Raw genomic sequence first — 21,280 nt, forward strand, 5'->3', positions numbered from 1 at the left:
TCAGATTTCTGACGGGAAAAGGGAGGAAGAAACAAACAAACAAAACACAGAGATGGCAAACTGTACCCAAGAAACCCAATACCCCAACACCAAGAGAATCAAGAAGAGGTTACTTTGGATACATTTTACGGAGGGAAAACACAAAAAACAGGAAATAGCAGAAGAGGAAGCTTAAACAAATGCACCAAAACCTTCCAAAAGAAATGGAAATTGTCCACAACCTCTTGAAGTATTCAAATTGGAAGTTATCAAAAAGATGGAAGCTTTCTGGCAGGAAAAATGGGAAATAATGCAAAAGGAACTCAGCAATCTAAGATATGGAAAAACACAACTACAGAAACAGCTTGAAGCCGCAAATAGCAGAATAGACCAAACTGAAAAGGAAAAAAGGGCTTTAAAGGTCAGAATCAGGCAACTGGAAGACAATGATCTTGTGAAAAAGCAAGAATTAATAAAGGAAAGCAAAAGACTAAGAAATTAGAAGAGAACATAAAATATCTCACTGAGAAGGTTGCAGACCTAGAAAATAGAGGAAGGAGAGACAATCTGAGAATAACTGGCCTACCAGAAAAGCCAGAAATAAATAGTAATATCAACATCATAATACAAGATACCATCAAAGAAAACTGCCCAGAGATTCTAGAACAAGGGGACAATATAGGCATTGAAAGAGGTCACAGAACACCCTCTACAATAAATCTCCAAAAGACAACTCCCAGGAATGTAATTGCCAAATTCCAAATCTTCCAAGCAAAAGAAAAAAATCTTAAAAGAAGCCAGAAAAAGACAATTTAGATATAAAGGAATGCCAATCAGGGACACACAAGACCTTGCCATTTCCACTCTGAATGACCATAAGGCATGGAACATGATTTTCAGAAAGGCAAGAGAGCTGGATCTTCAACCAAGAATCAGCTATCCATCAAAACTGACTATATACTTCTAGAGGAAAGGATGGGCATTCAACACAATAGAAGATTTCCAAGTTTTTGTAAAGAAAAGACCAGAGCTCTGTGGAAAGTTTGATATCCAAACACAAAGAGCAAGGAAAACTCGCTTTTATTCAAACTCTCTTCTATAAGGCCTACATTTATATCAAATTATATATATATATATATATATATATATATATATATATATATATATATTAATATGTAGGGGAAATGTAATGTGTAACTCTCAAAAATGGTATGCATTATTAGTTAGAAGAATCACACATAGGGAATGATTGGGGCATTAAGACAATATGGAGAAAGGGGGGGTGAAAGAAAGAAAAAGGGAGGGGTGAATCATTGACAGTACTAAGATATACTTCAAGAAATAGAAAAAAAACTAAATAGAATAATATGTCTCACACAAAGATACACATGGGAAGGGAAGGGGAAGGAATTTCCTTTAGGGAGGAGAGGAAGAAAGTTTTAATTGGTATTACTTAAACCTTACTCTCAGTGAAATCAACTCTGAGAGCTTAGAACATCTAGATCCATTGGCATCTTGAATTTTATCATATCCAATAGGGTAAGAGAAAAGGGGAAATTAAGTAAGGGTGGGGGGAGGGAGTATAAAAAGGGAGGGAAGGAGAGGGGGAGGGGAAGGGAATAAAAATGGAGGGGCTAGAAAGGGAAGCATATTAAGGGAGGGGACTAGGGGATTAAACTAAAGTAAATCACTGGTTTAAAAGGTTATAGCTAAAGAAGAAAGGTCAGAATTAGGGAAGGATATCAAAATGCCAGGGAATCCACAAGTGACAATCGTAACTTTGAATGTGAATGGGATGAACTCACCCATAAAACTGAGATAAATAGCAGAATGGATTAGAATCCAAAACCCTACCATATGTTGTCTTCAAGGAACACATATGAGGCGGGTTGATACTACAAGGTTAGAATTAAAGGATAAAGTAAGACCTTCTGGGCCCTCAACTGATAGAAAGAAGGCATGAGTTGCAATCATGATATCTGATAAAGCCAAAGCAAAAATAGACCTGATCAAAAGTGATAGGGAATGTAAATATATTCTGTTAAAAGGGAGTATAGACAATGAGGAATTGTTACTAATCAACATGTATGCCCCAAATGGTATAGCACCCAAATTTCTATTGGAAAAACTAGGAGAATTGAAGGAGGAAATAGACAGTAAAACCATATAAGTGAGAGACTTGAACCAACCACTCTCAAATTTACATGGATCAAACCAAAAAATAAATAAGAAAGAGGTAAAAGATGCGAATGAAATCTTAGAAAAATCAGAGTTAATAGACATATGGAGAAAAATAAATAGGGACAAAAAGGAACACACCACCTCAGCACCATATGGCACATTCACAAAGATAGACCATACACTAGGTCACAGAAACATGGCATGGAAATGCAGAAAAGCAGAAATAATAAATGCAGCCTTTTCACATCATAAGGCAATAAAAATAGTGATCAGTTAGGGTACATGGAAAGCCAAATCAAAAATTAATTGGAAATTAAATAATATAATACTCCAAAATTGGTTAGTTAGAGAACAAATCATAGAAACAATCAATAATTTTATTGAGGAAAATCACAATGGTCAGACATCATTTCAAACCTTATGGGATGCAGCCAAAGCAGTACTCAGAGGAAAATTCATATCCTTGAGTGCCCATATTAACAAATTAGGGAGGGCAGAGATCAATGAATTGGAAATGCAAATAAAAAAACTTGAAAGCAAACTATTTCAAAACCTCCAGAAGAAAACCAAACTAGAGATCCTAAAAATTAAGGGAGGAATTAATAAAATCAAAAGTGGTAGAACTATTAAACTTATACAGAAGACTAGAAGCTGGTACGTTGAAAAAAAACAGACAAAATAGACAAGTACTTGTCAATCTAACTAAAAAAAAGGAAAAAAGAAAGGAAAATTAACAGTATCAAAGATGAAAAGGGGGACCTCACCTCCAAAGAAGAGGAAATTAAGGCAATCATTAAAAACTACTTGGCCCAACTATATGGCAATAAATATACCAACCTAGGTGATATGGATGAATATTTACAAAAATATAAATTGCCTAGACTAACAGAAGAAGAAATAGAATTCTTAAATAATCCCATATCACAAAAAGAAATCCAACAGGCCATCAAAGAACTTCCTAAGAAAAAATCCCCAGGGCCTGATGGATTCACAAGTGAAATCTATCAAACATTCACAGAACAGCTAATTTCAATGCTATACAAACTATTTGACATAATAAGCAAAGAGGGAGTTCCACCAAATTCCTTTTATGACACAAACATGGTACTGATTCCAAAGCCAGGAAGGTCAAAAACAGAGAAAGAAAACTATAGACCAATCTCCCTAATGAATATAGATGCAAAAATCTTAAATAGAATAGTAGCAAAAAGACTCCAGCAAGTGATCACAAGGGTTATTCATGATGACCAGTTAGGATTTATATCAGGAATGCAGGGCAGGTTCAATATTAGGAAAACCATCCACATAATTGACTATATCAACAAACAAACAGACAAAAATCACATGATTATTTCAATAGATGCAGAAAAAGCCTATGATAAAATACAACACCCATTCCTAATAAAAACACTGGAAAACATAGGAATAGAAGGGTCGTTCCTAAAAATAATAAACACCATATATCTAAACCCATCAAACTAACATCATCTGCAAAGGGGATAAACTAGATGCATTCCCAATAAGATCAGGAGTGAAACAAGGATGCCCATTATAACCTGTATTATTTAACATTGTACTAGAAACACTAGCAGTAGCAATTAGAGAAGAAAAAGAAATTGAAGGCATCAAAATAGGCAAGGAGGAGACCAAGCTATCGCTCTTTGCGGATGATATGATGGTCTACTTAAAGAATCCTAGAGAATCATCCAAAAAGCTAGCCGTAATATTCAACAACTTTGCATGTTACAAAATAAATCTGCATAAGTCATCAGCATTTCTATATATTTCCAACACAGCTCAGCGGCAAGAATTAGAAAGAGAAATTCAATTCAAAATCACCTTCGACAATATAAAATACTTTGAAATCTATCTGCTGAGGCAAGCACAGTATCTATATGAACACAACTACAAAACACTCTCCATGTAACTAAATCTAGACTTGAGCAATTGGAAAAATATTAACTGCTCATGGGTAGAACGATCCAATATAATAAAAATGACCATCCTACCCAAGATTATTTATCTATTTAGTGCTATACCAATTGAACTTCCAAAAAACTTTTTTACTGACTTAGAAATATCCATAACAAATTTCATTTGGAAGAACAAAGGATCAAGGATACCCAGGGAAACAATGAAAAAAAAAATTCAAAGGAAGGTGGCCTTGCAGTCCCAGATCTCAAATTCTATCATAAAGCAGTGGTCATCAAAACAATTTGGTACTGGCTAAGAAACAGAAAGGAGGATCAGTGGAATAGACTTGGGGTAACTGACAGCAGTAAGACAGTATATGACAAACCCAAGGAACCCAGTTTCTGGGACAAAAACCCAGTATTTGACAAAACCTGCTGAGAAAACTGGAAGACAGTGTGGGAGTGATTAAGTTTGGATCAAGACCTCACAACCCTACACCAAGATAACTCAGAATGGATGAATGACATGACCATAAAGAAGGAAACTATAAGTAAATTAGATGAACACAGAATAATATACATGTCAGACCTGTGGGAAGGGAAAGACTTTAAAACCAAGCAAGACATAGAAAGAGTCACAAAATGTAAAATAAACAATTTTGATTACATCAAATTAAAAAGGTTTTATACAAACAAAACCAATGTAACCAAATTGATAAGGGAAGCAATTAATTGGGGAACAATTTTCCTAACAAAATCCTCTGGCAAAGGTCTGATTACTCAAATTTATAAAGAGCTAAACCAATTGTAAAAAAAAATCAAGCCATTCTCCAATTGATAAATGGGCAATGGACATTAACAGGCAGTTTTCAGCCAAAGAAATCAATACTATTAATAAGCACATGAAAAAGTGCTCTAAATCTCTTATAAACAGAGAGATGCAAATCAAAACAACTCTGAAGTATCACCTCACACCTAGCAGATTGGCTAACATGACAGCAAAGGAAAGTAATGAGTGTTGGAGGAGATGTGGCAAAGTAGGGACATTAATTTATTGCTGGTGGAGTTGTGAATTGATCCAACCATTCTGGAGGGCAATTTGGAACTATCCCCAAAGGGCACTAAATGACTGCCTGCCCTTTGACCCAGCTGTAATACTGCTGGGCTTATACCCCAAAGAGATCATAAGCAAAAAAGACTTGTGCAAAAACATTGATAGCCACACTCTTGGTGGTGGCAAAAAAAATTGGAAAATTTGGAGATCTCCTTCAATTGGGGAATGGCTGAACAAATTGTGCTCAAAGGAGTAGTGAACTGGAGGAATCCTGTGTGATCTGGAATGGCCTCCAGGAATTGATGCAGAGTGAAAGGAGCAGAAATAGGAGAACATTATACACAGAGACTGATACACTGAGGGACAATCAAATGTAATGGACTTCTATACTAGCATCAATGCAAGAAAGAATGCTATCCACATCCAGAGAAATAATTGTGGAAGTAGAAACACAGAAGAAAAACAACTACTTGATCACGCAGTTCAATGGGCATATGATTGGGGATGTATACTCTAAACAATCACGCTAATGCAAATATTAAAAATATGAAAATATGTCTTGATCAATGACATATATAAACCCCAGTGGAATTGCTCGTTGTCTATGGGAGAGGGTTAGAAGGAGGGGAGGGAAAGAACATGAACAATGGAACCATGGAAAATATTCTAAATATGTTAAAAGCACTATCTGGATTTTGAAGTGGTTCATCTTTCAGATCCTGTTTTGGTTGATCTGCTAGTTGTACCACCATTGCATAATTGTGTAATGGCTGACCATCAAACAGCAAATCAGGTAAAAGAGTTGCTGGATTTTACATATTACACCTCCACAACCTTATGTTCTCATTATTTAGAAGCACAATCTCATATTTATCTAAACTCTGGTCAGAGAAAGCTTGAGTTATATATTTTAGAAGTGCCTCCACTTCATGAGAATGTAAAACCATGAGTAAATAACCAAAAAATAAATCAGGAGATTTTGACACAAGCAATGTTGCTGCCTCCACTCCCCTCAAACAAAGTGCAATCCCTGCAGCTATTGGATCTAACTGTGCACTATAATATGCAATAGGGTGATGATTTGACCCTAATGTTTATGTAAGCATCCCTGATGCAACTCCTTTCCTTTCATGCACAGACAATTGGAATGGCTTTGTGTAATCCAGAATTCCAAGTGCAATTGGAGAAAGAATCTAACTTCACCATGGCCTACAAATGTTCTTTCAACTTCAAAGGCTTAGATTCTGCATCCCTTGTTAATGCTGTAAGGGGCTTGTGGTAAGTTCACTATACCCCCAGATCCACTGTCTGCAGCAAGCCTTTACTCCTAAAATAGCCCCAAATTGTCTCTTAGTCTGAGGAGCACTGATTCTGAATATATGCAATCTGCTTTGGGGTAATGCTTCTTGATCCCTCAGAAAGCACAAACCCTAAATACTGGACTCTTCAAAGACACCACTTGACTTTTGCCTTAGATATTTTGTGTCCTTGTTTATACAATTCACATAGCAAATGTTTACTATCCTGTTGGCACATTATGGCTGAGGGTGATGCAAGAAGTAAATCATCCACAAAATGTATCAATTACTCTTCCTAAACTTTAGAACAGGGATGGACTTTTTCAATATCCATGGGGAAGATGACCCCAGGAATTTTGGGACCCTTCTCAAATGATTGCAAAAATTTTCTGTGAGTCCTTATGTGTTGGGATTGAGAAAAAAGCAGAACATAAGTCTACCACCATAAAATATCTAGTTGTGCTTGGAAATCGATGTGATTATTTGTTGCATGACTCAGTACTACAGGATGGGGCTTAATTACATGATCATTTACTGCTCTTAAATCTTGCACAAACTGATATAGAACTCTTCCTTGCTCATCTAATTTTAGCTTCTTGACAGCAGGTATTGGGGTGTTGTATTATGACATACAAGGAATAATATTGCTCTGTTGTAATAATGAGTCAATTACCAGTGTGATCCACTCTATAGCTTCTTTGCTCAATGGGTATTGTGGAATACAAGGTGGTGGACCACATTTCACCCTTATTCTTACTGGTGTTGCAGGTTTCAGAAACCCAACATTTGTATAATGTCTAGTACATATAATGTCTACATTTTCAGGATGTCCTCAGGGATCGGATAAATATTCCCTTCTCCTTTCACCTCAGTGGTATCTAAAAACAGAACTAGAAACAAAATTAAGGATTCCTCTGAAAATTGCAAGAAGATGTCTCCAGTAAGGATACACTGGATTGTTGCTGTCAGTTTATAGAGTTTCCTACCAGAGAAATGAGTGTTCTTTAGATAGAGGTCCAAGGGATGCCATATGTGGTTCTAACTTTTAAATCCATTGTGGCTTTCCTGTGACTCCCACAAACTCCCTGGTACTCATTGGTGCCTCTTACAAGATTGACTTAGTGACCCCAGTGTCCAGAATACAGTCATACAATTGACTCCCCACCATTAGGGTCACATGGGGTTCCATGCTGTTTGCTGTAGAATGCATCAGTATAATTGGAGCTAACACAGTAGGATCAGGGAAACTCAGTCCCTGTTCCTCATCCTCCAATTACTGATCAGACTGCTTTTCACTACTAGATACACCTAAGAGTTTAAGATTCTCATCACAAGTTCCAGTATTAATACATTCAATTTCTTGTTCCCCACCTCTAGTCTCCTGTGTTCCAATTTCCTCAATCGCCATTTATTTTCCATTTTCAGTAGCCAATACTTCCACTTTGTTTTTCTGGGCACACCTTCATGAGGAACCTGCTCCCTTAGTGGTATCCAGTTTACCTCCATTCTCATCAGCAACTTGGGAATACTTAGGACAGGTCCCAGACTTCACATAGTTCTGCATAGTTGGTCATGAACTTATTGTGAGCTTATGCAACAGGCTACAGCACAATGACAGCTATAGGCAAATCTATTATTAGAATTTGTACCATAATTATTCTGCCTATAGCCATTATTCCTATTATACCTATTCCCTTGATTCCTCAAGAACCTATTTGCAAAATTGCCCCCTAAACCTACAATCTTTTACCAAATGGCCTGACTTTTCAACAGAGATGACACCATGGGATAGAACTATTTTGTCTGTATTCAGTTGCCCTTTGCTGTCTATTAACTCAGTGTAGCTACAGTCTTACCTTTGTCTACACTAAATGTTGTGTTAAATTCTGGTTCCTTAAGCCTCTTAGTCAAATCTGCAATAATTATGTCCTTCACAGCTGAGCGTTTTTTCCTTATCCTCATCATAAACAGACTGCAACCCATTTCAATTGTTCAAGAGACATATCAAACCATGTGGGACAGTGATTCCAGAAGTAATTACAAATTGGCAAGCTGAAAATCTTCACAAATTGCCTCCACACATGATCCACATTCTCTTGGAGTAAAGGATCTAACCCCAGCCAAGTGTCAGCTATCTCAACCAATCTGTCTGAGAATGTGGATGGGGTCTCTCCCACCTCCCACTTGATCTTCTCAAACTTTGTCCATGACCCAGGATGCTTAGAGTTAGCCTTTATTGTTTCCAACAAGGCTTCTCTAGCTGCTCAATTCCCTAAGGCCTGAAAAAAAAATTCACATCCCCATCAGGAGCTTGGTCTGGCCAATCAGTAAGTTGGGGGTTCTAATTTGTCTCCTGTGATAGACATATGAGAGAGAGAAGTTTTTGCAGGACTGGAGATCTAGCTCTAAAATGCAAAAGCCCAGGATTCCAATGGAATGTACCCAGTTGGTGACAGTTGGAGCTGAGGAGGGGGCTTTCTGGTGTCTCTGTGTCTGGGACTGGAAATCATACTTTTCCCTGAAGGCTTTTGGCTGGCCATACTAAGAAGAGAAACTGGGCTTTGGAACTTAGTCTCTGTCTCTCTGGCTCTGAGGAGTTGAAGCTGACCATGGGGGCTTTTGGATTTTGTCTCTGGCTCTCTGGCTTTGAACAGTTGGAGTTGAACAGAGGGCTTTTTGGTCTCTGGGTCTCTGACATATTTGCTCTCTGGAGTTTGAAGTTGGCTGAGAGACTTTTGTGAAGCTGACTTGGCTTTTCAACTCTGGTGGGGCTGACTTGGTTACTTGAAGTTTCTCTGACTTTGGACAGTGAAATTGACAAGAAGGAGAAACCTAGCTGAAGAAGAAGAAAGAAGATCTTGAAAAGCCATTGTCCTCCATCTCCCTGTCTCACAGTCACAGTTTGTGACTGGACTATTTTTTCAATTTTACTTCAGTTAGACTAGGGACTTCCTCATCCCCCTTACCTCAGTTTCCCATCCTGTTATCCCAATAAATCCCTTACCTGAGAAATAAACTTAGAGTATTTTATAATTCACTCAGGGAGGAGGGAAAATTGGGAGGAGAAGGGTGGCAATTGGAGCAGGGAGAAGGGAGTGAGGAAGGAAGGAGGTTAGGAAATAGATCAGCCATCATTAGGGATAGGAAAATCCCCCAGAGCAGTGTCCCCTGTGTACCAGTATCCCTGTGTGAGTGGCAGCATCCCCCCAGCATTTTTCTGTCCTCCATTACAAATAAGCAGCCTCAGGTTCCAGATGTTTCAGGCCCTTACAGCAGCCTCTCTAGAAAAGTGAAGTGTGAAGTAATGGGTTTCCAGTCAGTTTATCCTCTCCAGTTCAAGAAGTACATAGTTTCTCTCAGTTTACTTATTTTATTACACTCCTCAATAATCTTAGCCTTTTCACTATTGGTCAATAGCTCATCAAGAAGGATCTCCACATCCAAAAACAAAGGGTCAAACAGTTTAAAATATTTCTTGAACTGCTTAACCACTCCATGGGGATTCTCCTCAAACGTAGGTGTTGCCTTCTTAAAGCCTTCAATGGCAGTCTGGCTAAACCTCTGATGACCTGTAGATGTATAATCCCCATGTCAGGTGACAGGATCACAACTTCACACAAAAGGAACTTATGTGCAGGGGTAGGGTAATTGCTCTTCCAATTCTAGTTTAGTAGTGTGATAGAGGCTGGCACTAGAGAAAAAGTGCCATACTAAAGAGTATATGAAATTGATCACCTTGATGGGGGAGGGACCCCAGGAGTGGAATCCTGAGGAGAGAAGACTCTGGCAGGAGTACAGTGAGGGTCTCTCCATCTTGAGATATCAAAGAGAGAAGGTGGATAAAGACTTTCTCCTGAGGGTTACCCACTTTTCCTGCTGGTGACTAGAAATCTTCCCCTCCCCCACCACACTTCCTAATTGAAGGGACTTTCTGAAGAGAAACCTGAGCAGACTTTACCTCAGTTCCTATTACCCAGGGGTGAGTCAACCTGACTTTCTCTCAGGAAGCTCAGGCTGCCAAGGCCTGAGTTCCCCCCAAACTTGAGGAGGGAGGGAAAGGGTTTAGATAGAGACAGAGACCCCCTTTCCCCACTTTCCTTTCCCATTCTTCCCTGCCCATTATTCCTTTTACCTGTTAGAGTTATCATTAAAAGTTGTCTGTTCCCCAAGCTGAGTGTGAGTGAATGGATCAAGGGGAGACGTTTTGGTCTTGAGTAGCGGAGGGGGGAACAAGAGGGACAAGAGCGAATTGGGGAGAGCAGCTTTAGCTAAGGAGGGAAGGCAGAAGGAGGAAAATCTTCAAACCCCCTCTCCTCTCTCTGAGCCAACCCATTATATCTGCAGTCTCCCCTGTACCCCACTTTGTGGGAAAGAGGGGATATATCTCCTCTCTTTCCTCCCTCCCTCCATACCGAAAGTCCAAGCTTCCCTTGGGCACAAAACTTCCTCTTTTATTTTTTTTAAGACAGTAGGTGCACTAGAACATATTGAACTCTCTAAGATGGCTACCACTTCTGTATTATCCACTTGCACTGCTACAGTGACTTCATCTACTCGCTGACATCCCGCTCTAAGTCTAGTAAATTCTACCCTGAGCTATTGTAATTCCCTCTCCAATTTGCCATTCCTCTTTTTGAAGACTGCAGCAATCATTACTCCTTTTAAAAACAACATCAGAATCTTGGCCAGAAAGCATACAACAAATATAGTGAGACAAAGCCCAAGGTCATAAGAGATTGCCCACTTCACAGATATTTCTTTTTTAATTGAAAAATTTTATTTAATTAATTTAGAATATTTTCCCATGGTTACATGATTTGTGTTCTATCCCTCCCCTCCCCACTTTGTAATCAGAGCACACTTCCACTGGGTCTTACTTGTGTCATTGATCAAGACTTATTTCCATAATATTGATAATTGCACTGCAGTGATCATTTAGAGTCTATATCCCCAATCATATCCCCATCAAACCATGTGATCAAGCAGTTGCTTTTCTTCTTACAGACATTTCTAAACCAGACTGCTATAATTGACAGTCCACCCACTCATAAATCACTTGAGGCATCTGAAAAATCAAAAAAGTTGGTAACAGGGATAGCTGCCATAAGATATTCCACAAATTGGCCCCTTAAACTGGCATCAAGGCTTGATAAAGAAAAATGTGTCCTCTTTTCTCTGACTGCTCAAGAAGACAGTAGAATGTTCAGTGGAATTCCACTCCACTCATCCCCTCCCTCTGGGTGCTGATAGAATCCTGTGAGGCCTGCTGCCAAGCTGTCTGCTACTGACAGCCTGAGAATTCTAAGGGACCACAGATCAGGCCAAATGGCATTTGGTAAGCAAACAGGGCACAACAGGTTCAAAAACATCCTTTAGGCTCAGCTAACTGAAGAAATAAAGACAGGAAGAAGATTTGTATTTAGATGGTTTACCTCAGCCACTAAACTTATAGTGAAGTACAGGGATGCATTGGGCCAGCACACACCACTGTCTTAGCGAGGATTTATAAGAACATTTATTAGTATAAAAATGTTAAAGATATCAAATAAGTAAATCTCTTATTTAGGGTTTATCTAGCTAAGGGTTAGCCAAACTATGAGGTCCTCAAGGACTAGCCTTCTGATCTTGTAAGCCCTAGGCCTAAAGCTCTCCTTACCAGCTAACTAATCCAAAAAACACTAGTCTGTCACTAAGAACACTTATTTCCTAAAATATATAAAACCTTGCCTCTACACAGTGACACCTGGTAAACCCAAAGATGTCAGGGCCTACCAACTGGCTTGGCAGTGAGGTGAAACCTCAAAATGCCTGCACACCCAAAGTCTGCATCCTCCTACTGCCTCTTCCTTGAAGTATTCCTACTCAGAGTTAATGATATCAATAGTAAGGAACCAGAAAACCTTTGGAGGTAGTCAGGATCCCTTTCAGACCAGAGACAGCCTAGGAAAGGTTCACAAAGTCCTCAAAACCAGCTCAAGGACTTTGTTGTCACTAGAAGGGTCTTTTCTAGCAATCAGTAATGTTCTTTCCTACAAAATATTGAATCATGAGGACAAACCAAGTTCAAATCCTTTCAGCTCAGATGAGACACACAGCACAAACCCCAAAGCAGTCTGGACCAGGTCCATACCCCAAATCCAACTGACTTCCAGTACCCCCAGTGTCCTCAACAGCCAGCCAAATAATTTCCCCTAGATGCCCCATGTTCCAGATTCTTGGTTATTATCTGTCACTCTTGCATGAGACCTAAAGATTTGCCACATTACCGTGCAAACTTATTTATATATCAGTACTTAATTACCTAGTTTCTGATTCTAACACTACACCCCCCCAGTTAGCTGTCATCTGGGCAAGACACTGCCTCAAAACCTTATGAACTGTGGCCCTGATAGACTGGCTGATGTGACCAGACTGCAGATGTTTACTAATCAAGCTTTATGCCTTGAAATAAGCAAGGGACAGGTTTTTGATTCTGTAAGTTCTCCAAAGGAAAAGAGTGTTTTAACAGAGAACACATGAAAACTCAAAGAAATGGTCCAAATAAAGCACCAGAGAGGATTGAAATTTATTGACAAGAATTATGTCCTAAGTACATGAGAGGAAGGAAAAGCAGTACAAATCATCATGGTGAAACTGAGAGCCCTTAAAAGAGGAAAATGATAACCTGGGAAAAAAGAGTTTATCACAGAGTGAAAGCAAAAAGGAGGCTTCTACTGACCTGAAGTCACTGTGGACTCTGAAGAGTCATCCGATGGGGCAATGGTATCATCAGGCAAATAGGTGTCAAAAATGTTCATACTGGAAGCCAGACTTGTGCTTAATTCTGTGGGAAAGGGAAGTCAGACAAAAAAGTCAATCAAATAACATTTATTAACATTTATTGACTTAATGAGTACCCTCATGAGGAAGGCAAAGTACAAAAATTGTTTAGAAAGATAGCTGTCCTTTCCAGAATCAAAATACCCTGCCCATGTCTTCTTTCCCACCTTTCCTTCCTTATATTGGCTCCACAGGTCTCACTTTCTCAAAGTCAGTCAAAATGGCTTAAATACATTGCCCAGAATAATCACAGTCAATTTGGGCCAATAGGAAAGGAGGAGTGGAGAAGGAGAAAATATAAGACTAAAAGTAAGGAGGGGAAGAAGCTATTTTGAGTGCCAAATGACACCCTCCCAGACACTTTGAGAGAGAACTGGAGTGACCAAGACAGAATATCATAAAAGCCCTGAAGTCAAGTCTGCCAAATGAGACTATGAAAGGAGAGAGTCAGGAGTGATTCCCATGGACTATGTAAACCTTAAAATTTCTTAGACTTATAAATGTTGGAAATTTCACCATTGGGAAATTTCATACTTGAAAATTTTCCTACTGATAGTCTATTGGAATGTGAATCCCCCTTGGCATGGGAGGGTCCTTCTCCTCCCTACTTAAGATTACTTTACGACAGAAACCTTTTGCTGAACAATGGAAAGGGCTTTGACCTATGCTTAGGCATAGAACAGGAAGTTCTTTGAGTCATGATTGATTTTAGAATTGATACAATAGAGATATTTGGAATGACAGAACCAGGTCTTGGAACTTACAATCTCCATCCTTCTCAGTCCTAACAGGATTTAGGAAGGGCTGCAGCATAGATCAAAATTTAATTATTTGAGAATATGACCTTCAACAGACATGTGCAAAGGGGCAGACCTCTGGGCGGTCCTGGGTTAAGCTAGAGCCACCATTGGCACAGGGAAGACATGGACAGTGATTGGTAGATGTGAGAACTGAGGGGAGGGGAGCTGAGATGGTGTCCTTATAGATAGCAGGGTCTGAGGACTGAGAGGTAGTTCAAGAGGTTTTGCTCTGAGAGGTGGTGCTCTGAGAAGCTTGCTCTGAAGGAGGCTGGAGGTGGAGGCCCCTGAGACTGTTTCTCCATTTTGGTGACATGAGTGATGGGGACTGATCTCTTTTCTTTGCCTCATCTATCTAAGGGCTTGGGCCTTTTGGCCCAGACTAAACAGAGGGGGTATTTAAGCCCTATTCCCTTCCCTTCTCTCTCTCTCTCTCTCTCTCTCTCTCTCTCTCTCTCTCTCTCTCTCTCTCTCTCTAATACCTTTCTTCCTCCTGTTTGTAATTAAACTCCATAAAAGGTTGACTGCTGACTTGAGTTTTCATTAAGGAATTACATAGCTGAATTCCTTGGTGACCTTAAATTAATATATATCAGTCTTTTAAAGTGATTTCCTTCTCACAGTTGATACAGTTGAATATCTGAGGATAGTAGGAGGGAAAATTTGTGGTCTGAAGTCTCTTTATTTTTCAAAATGTTAGAATGAAATAGAAGAAGAATGTTGTTAAAAGTTTTAACCACAGGGACCAGAGTTCACTGGAAAAAGATTACAGTTTATTTTTCTAAGAAGCCTTCTTCAGTATATGCTCTTTATAGGCTTTTTTGTAAGACTGTTAATATTTGAATTGTCCCTTCTAACAGCAAACTTGGCTTAAAGACACAGCTGCTAGAACACGTGAGAATAAAAAACCTTCTCTCTTCTCTTTTCTCCTTAAGTTAAATTGGAATCAGCAGTTTTTCTTTTTCTTCCCTTTAATCTTAAGGGACAGCTGGGTAGCTCAGTGGATTGAGAGCCAGACCTAGAGACAGAAGGTACTGGGTTCAAATCGGATCTTGGATACTTCTCAGCTGTGTGACTGATAGTTAGATAGAAAACAGCTGTTTTAAATCTCAGCAACAGGACCCTAAAGTCATGGCTGGAAAAGCTGTTTCTAAATATCCTTTCCCTTAAGGAACAACTTCCTAGGTTAGAAAAAAAACCCTGTGGAAAGTTTGTTGCTTTGTCCTGCTCCCCACATGTTTTGTGAAGACTGTTAGAGAAATAATTACAAATTATATATATAAAAATGAGTACTACATTCTTTAACATTTATATGGCAGCTGAAGAATTAGGGGCATTGAGAAATGCAGGATACTTCCAAATTTTTATATTAATAGGTACTGTCATTTTTGTACTCCTCAATACTATATTTAGAGATGCTAAAATAAAAAATATTGAGGATAAAATAGAAAATATTGAGGATAAAATAGAAAAAAAATTGAGGATAAAATGCAAGCCCAATTAGAAGATAGAAAATGTTTCTTACAGAATCAATTGGCAAACACCCACTCTACCAGAAACAGACCTGTTTCTGAACCTTTGAATGAGGAAATTTCCTTCCCTGAAATAGAGATGGAAAACACCTTCCCTATAGCCCAGTTAACAGACTGCTTCTCTCGTGCAGTACCAATCTTGACTGAATTTAATCCCCAAAACCCTTCCCCTGCAATCCCAGTTTCTCATGTTCCTTCTCCTACAGAAAACCAAATTCCAACGCAAAGGAGATCTTGTCCTCCTAGAGAAACCTGTCCTTGTCAAACTGACCCACAGGTACAAAATTCAACTAGAGGCCTGTTTCCTCTAAGAGAAGTACCTGAAATAGGACGCAATGGGGATGTGGTGACTTTAAGACATAGGCTACTGTTTACTCCCCAAGAAAATAAATGAATTTACACGAAATATCCCCACATATGAACAAGATCCTTTCCTAGTAGCAAAAAAGATGGGAGACATATTTTTTTCAGTATGATCCATCTTAAAAGGACATTGAGAACTTGCTACAGGCTTTTTTAACTGAACGTGAAAAAAATAAAATAATTGCTCATGTCAACAAAACCCGAGGGTGTAATACAGCACATTGGCCACCTCAGGATCCTGAATGGGACTATAACAATCCTGAGGATTATCTACAACTATACCTTTGTAGAGAGGCCATCCTCACGGCAATGGAGGAATGTGCAGACAGTACAGATAAGTGGATGGAACTGGAAAAAATTAAGCAAAAGGAAGAAGAAACACCCTCCAGATTTACGGATAGTATAATTGAGTTTGGGGACAGATACTTAGATTGGGACCTAACTAAAGAGAGTAGCTTAAGACAAGTTAGAAGGATCTTTGTAAATAACTCTTGCAAAGCAATTAAGAATTATTTTAGAACACAATGCCCAAGATGGTCAGATATGGACCTTGAAGAATTGTGAAAAACAGCTATATATGTTTTAAAGGGAAACAAAGAAAAGGAGGAAGAAAATAATGATGACATGGAGGAAATGAAGAAAAAAAAGAGATATTTAATAGATAGGATAACTAAATTAGAAAGTGGGCATGATAATGAACCAACGACAATTGCCCCTCTCCAGAAATCCAATTATCAATCCATTGACTTGCCACTTCTGTGAGAAGAAGGGCCACAAAATGATGGAATTTAGAACCTTTCTTAAGATGATTGGAAGGAATACACAGTTTAATAGTAGCTTTAGAAATAATAACTATAGAAATGATGATAATGGTTATAGAAACCAGAATTCTAGAAGTTATAATAATGACTATGGAAATAACTATAATGAATATAGAAATAAGAACTTTAGAAACCAGAATTATAGAAATAGAAATTGGGAAAATAATGACAATACTCCAAATGAAGAAAATGATAATACCGAACAACAAAATATAAGAAATGGAGCTCGTCCAAAACATGCTCGAGGTGCTAATGAACCTCTGAGAGGTGCACTTCAGGAGGGTGCCCAAGGAACTTCCTAATATAATGAAGATGATTCTTCTTAGATTGTATTGATTTTGTTGATATTAATTAACCTTTTTTAGTTTTTTTTCTCCTCTCCAAATAGTAGGAAAGAATGAACAAAGAACTTAAGACTATGATTGGCAAATTATGCACTGAGACCCACTTAAAATGGCCTGAAATTCTCCCTCTGGCCCTATTTTATCTTAGAAGCAGGCCTAGAGGAGACTTACACATTTCACCATTTGAGATGCTTTTTGGACATCCGCCTATACAGGCTAAGCCTTTCTCCCCGGCTTATACATCGCTATTAGGGGGAGATATTATTATTGCTTCCTATATACAGGAGTTACAGCACAAACTACGTGAACTTCATGAATCCAGAGCTGCAGTACAAGCCGGACCATTAGACTTTTCTCTGCATGACCTGAACCCAGGAGATAAAGTTTATATCAAGAATTTCAAGCGAACTGGAGCAACTCAACCTTCATGGGAAGGACCATTCCAAATATTATTAACTACTCCAACATCTATAAAGATTGGAGAGACTCTTGAATTCACTGTTCACATGTGAAGAAAGCATCTTCTGCTGAGACTGATTGACTCTATCTTATCATATGAATTGTGACTCTATCTTATCATATGAATTGGAGATAATAATCCATAGACAAATGGATGATGTTTTTTCAAGAACACATTGAATTACTGATTTTTTTCTTATATTTCTTATTTCTTTTATTTTTTGATCAGAATATTTGAATTTTTTCTCATTTTTTGTACTGAAGGTACACATAATTAATATTAATATTATTTTTCCTGCAGTAATACAAGTTAATATATATATATATGTATATATATATATATATATATATATATACTCTTGCTATAATATCAATATATGCCTAAAAGCTTTAAACTATGGGAACCTGCCATTTATTGATAAAATATTATAGGACTGTGATTAAAAATGCTTGTGTCTGATTCCAGGAAAAGGGATAAAAACAAGGAGCCCAGACTAAACCTGAATAGTGCCAATAGAGCACACAAGAAATATTAAAGTGAGACTCGAGGTTGCAATGCTTAACTTATGTTTAAGTCGTAGGACTTCCTTGTATCTACACTCTTTGTGAAGTACTCAAACAAGTACAAAGCTTGACTATCATGCTGGCTCCCTATATCCCTGAAAAAAAAATCAGATGAGGGAATGACATTTCCCCATCAAAATAGAATTCTAATTCTTTTCTTCTTATATTATGGCAACTTCCTATAGTCTTGGCTACAAATAGCTAAGTGAAATATTACTGCATCCTGTCCTACATACTTATGGGATAGAAATTACTTTAAACTGGACCTATACAAGGCCTATTTTGAATTTTTCATATGTTTTTGATTATTTTTCTATTCTTTTGATAATTGACATATACACCCCCATAACTGAACATTGCATTCTGAGCTAAACTTGATATATTTTTTAATACTTACTTCAGGGGGGGATTGTATTTTAATTTAAAATCTAGGAATTTTTTTTTTATTTTTGAACTTTTTTTGTTTCAGATTGTATTTTTATAAAAATCCAAGAATTTTGTTTAAGATTTTACTGTTATAAAAAAATCAACGATTTGATTTTGTTCGAGAAGAGATCTTCAGGAAAGAAGCTTGAAACTTTTATATCCAGAGAATGAACTGTTGCAGAAAGATGCCGAAAACCTACACTTCATCAAGAAGATCAAGAATGAACTTTGGATGTGATTGATTGCACTGAACTTTTGATTGAACATTTATTGTAATTGTACACATTTATGCCAAAAGGGACTGCCCCTAATTTGGCTTTCTGTCAATGCGCCTAGCAAAACATTGGTTTTGCTCTCTTTTCTTTTCTATTTCCTCTCTCACTATTCTAATTTCTCTTAGAAAATTGAATATTGTGTATATCTATAGTTAGAAGTGCATTTAGAACTACAAATTGATTATGTTAAATGATCAATGGGGAGACTAGGCTCCAAATGATCATCAGGGGGGGATTGTAAACCTTAAAATTTCTTAGACTTATAAATGTTGGAAATTTCACCATTGGGAAATTTCACCATTGAGGAATTTCATACTGATAGTGGGAACTCTATTGGAATGTCAATCCCATTGACAAGGGAGGTTCTTCCTCCTCCCTTCTTAAGATTACTTTAGGACAGAAACCTTTTGCTGAACAATGGAAAGGGCTGCAGCATAGATCAAAATTTAATTATTGCAATCTCCACCCTACACAGGGTAACAGGATTTAGGAAGGGCTGCAGCATAGATCAAAATTTAATTATTCCAATCTCCACCCTACTCAGGGTAACAGGATTTAGGAAGGGCTATAGCAAAGGATCAAGATTTAATTATTTGAGAATATGACCTTTAACAGACATGTGCAAAGGGGCAGACCTCTGGGCGGTCCTGGGTTAAGCTAGAGCCACCATTGGCACAGGGAAGACATGGACAGCGATTGGTAGATGTGAGAACTGAGGGGAGGGAACGTGGATGGTTTCCTTAAAGATAGCTGGGTCCAAGGACTAGGGGGTTGGTTGGAGGGATTGTGCTCTGAGAAGCTTGCTCTGAAGGAAGTTGGAGGTGGAGGCCCCTGAGACTGTTTCTCCATTTTGGTCATGTGAGTGATAGGGACTGATCTCTTTTCTTTGCCTCAGCTATCTAAGGGCTTGGGCCTTTTGGCCCAGCCTACAGAGAAGGGGTATTTAAGCCCTATTCCCTTCTCTCCCCTTTCTCTCTCTCTCTCTCTCTCTAATACCTTTCTTCCTCCTGTTTGTAATTAAACTCCATAAAAGGTTGACTGCTGACTTGAGTTTTCATTAAGGAATTACATAGATGAAATCCTTGGCGACCTTAAATTAATATATGTCAGTCTTTTAAAGTGATTTCCTTGTCACAACACCCCCATAACTGAACATTGCATTCTGAGCTAAATTTGATATTTTTTTAATACTTACTTCAGGGGGGGATTGTATTTTAATTTAAAATCTGAGAATTTTTTTTTATTTTTGAATTTTTTGTTTGAGATTGTATTTTTATAAAAATCAAAGAATTTTGAATTTTGTTTAAGATTTTACTGTTATAAAAAATCAAAGATTTTGATTCTGTTAAAGACATGATCTTCAAGAAAGAAGCTTGAAACTTTTATATCCTGAGAATGAACTGTTGCACAAAGATGCCGAAAACCTACACTTCATCAAGAAGATCAAGAATGAACTTTGGATATGATTTGATTGGACTGAACTTTTGATTGAACATTTATTGTAATTGTACACATTTATACCAAAAGGGACTGCCCCTAATTTGGCTTTCTGTCAATGCGCCTAGCAAAAACATTGGTTTTGCTTTCTTTTCTTTTCTATTTCCTCTCTCACTAATCTAATTTCTCTCAGAAAATTGAATATTGTGTATATCTATAGTTAGAAGTGCATTTAGAACTACAAAATGATTATGTTAAATGATCAATGGGGAGACTAGTCTCCCAATGATCATCAGGGGGAATTGTAAACATTAAAATTTCTTAGACTTATATATGTTGGAAATTTCACCATTGGGAAATTTCACACTTGAAAAATTTCCTACTGATAGTCTATTGGAATGTGAATCCCCCTTGGCATGGGAGGGTCCTTCTCCTCCCTACTTAAGATTACTTTAGTACAGAAACCTTTTGCTGAACAATGGAAAGGGCTTTGACCTATACTTAAACATAGAACAGGAAGTTCTTTGAGTCATGATTGATTTTAGAATTGATACAATAGCGATACTTGGAATGGCAGAACCAGGTCTTAGAACTTACAATCTCCACCCTACTCAGTCCTAACAGGATTTAGGAAGGGCTGCAGCACAGATCAAAATTTAATTATTTGAGAATATGACCTTCAACAGACATGTGCAAAGGGGCAGACATCTGGGCGGTCCTGGGTTAAGCTAGAGCCACCATTGGCACAGGGAAGACATGGACAGTGATTGGTAGATGTGAGAACTGAGGGGAGGGGAACTGAGATGGTTTCCTTAAAGATAGCAGGGTCTGAGGACTGAGAGGTAGTTCAAGAGGTTTTGCTCTGAGAAAGGTAGGGCTCTGAGAAGCTTGCTCTGAAGGAGGCTGGAGGTGGAGGCCCCTGAGACTGTTTCTCCATTTTGGTGACATGAGTGATGGGGACTGATAGCTTTTCTTTGCCTCAGCTATCTAAGGGCTTGGGCCTTTTGGCCCAGCCTAA

The 21,280-nt window shown here is 38.2% G+C and overlaps 1 protein-coding gene across 1 annotated transcript in view; it reads right to left on the reverse strand.

The window, feature by feature from the left end:
• LOC103093868 (mucin-16-like) overlaps window positions 1-21,280 on the reverse strand; it is a 74,632-nt gene that overhangs the window by 38,890 nt on the left and 14,462 nt on the right. Inside the window, exon 3 of the mRNA XM_056820966.1 lies at window positions 13,144-13,248. Coding sequence (XP_056676944.1) covers window positions 13,144-13,248 — 105 coding nt within the window. The remainder of the gene's footprint in view (window positions 1-13,143; window positions 13,249-21,280) is intronic.

This window comes from Monodelphis domestica, chromosome 3, assembly GCF_027887165.1.
Source record: "Monodelphis domestica isolate mMonDom1 chromosome 3, mMonDom1.pri, whole genome shotgun sequence".
Classification (NCBI taxonomy): domain Eukaryota; kingdom Metazoa; phylum Chordata; class Mammalia; order Didelphimorphia; family Didelphidae; genus Monodelphis; species Monodelphis domestica.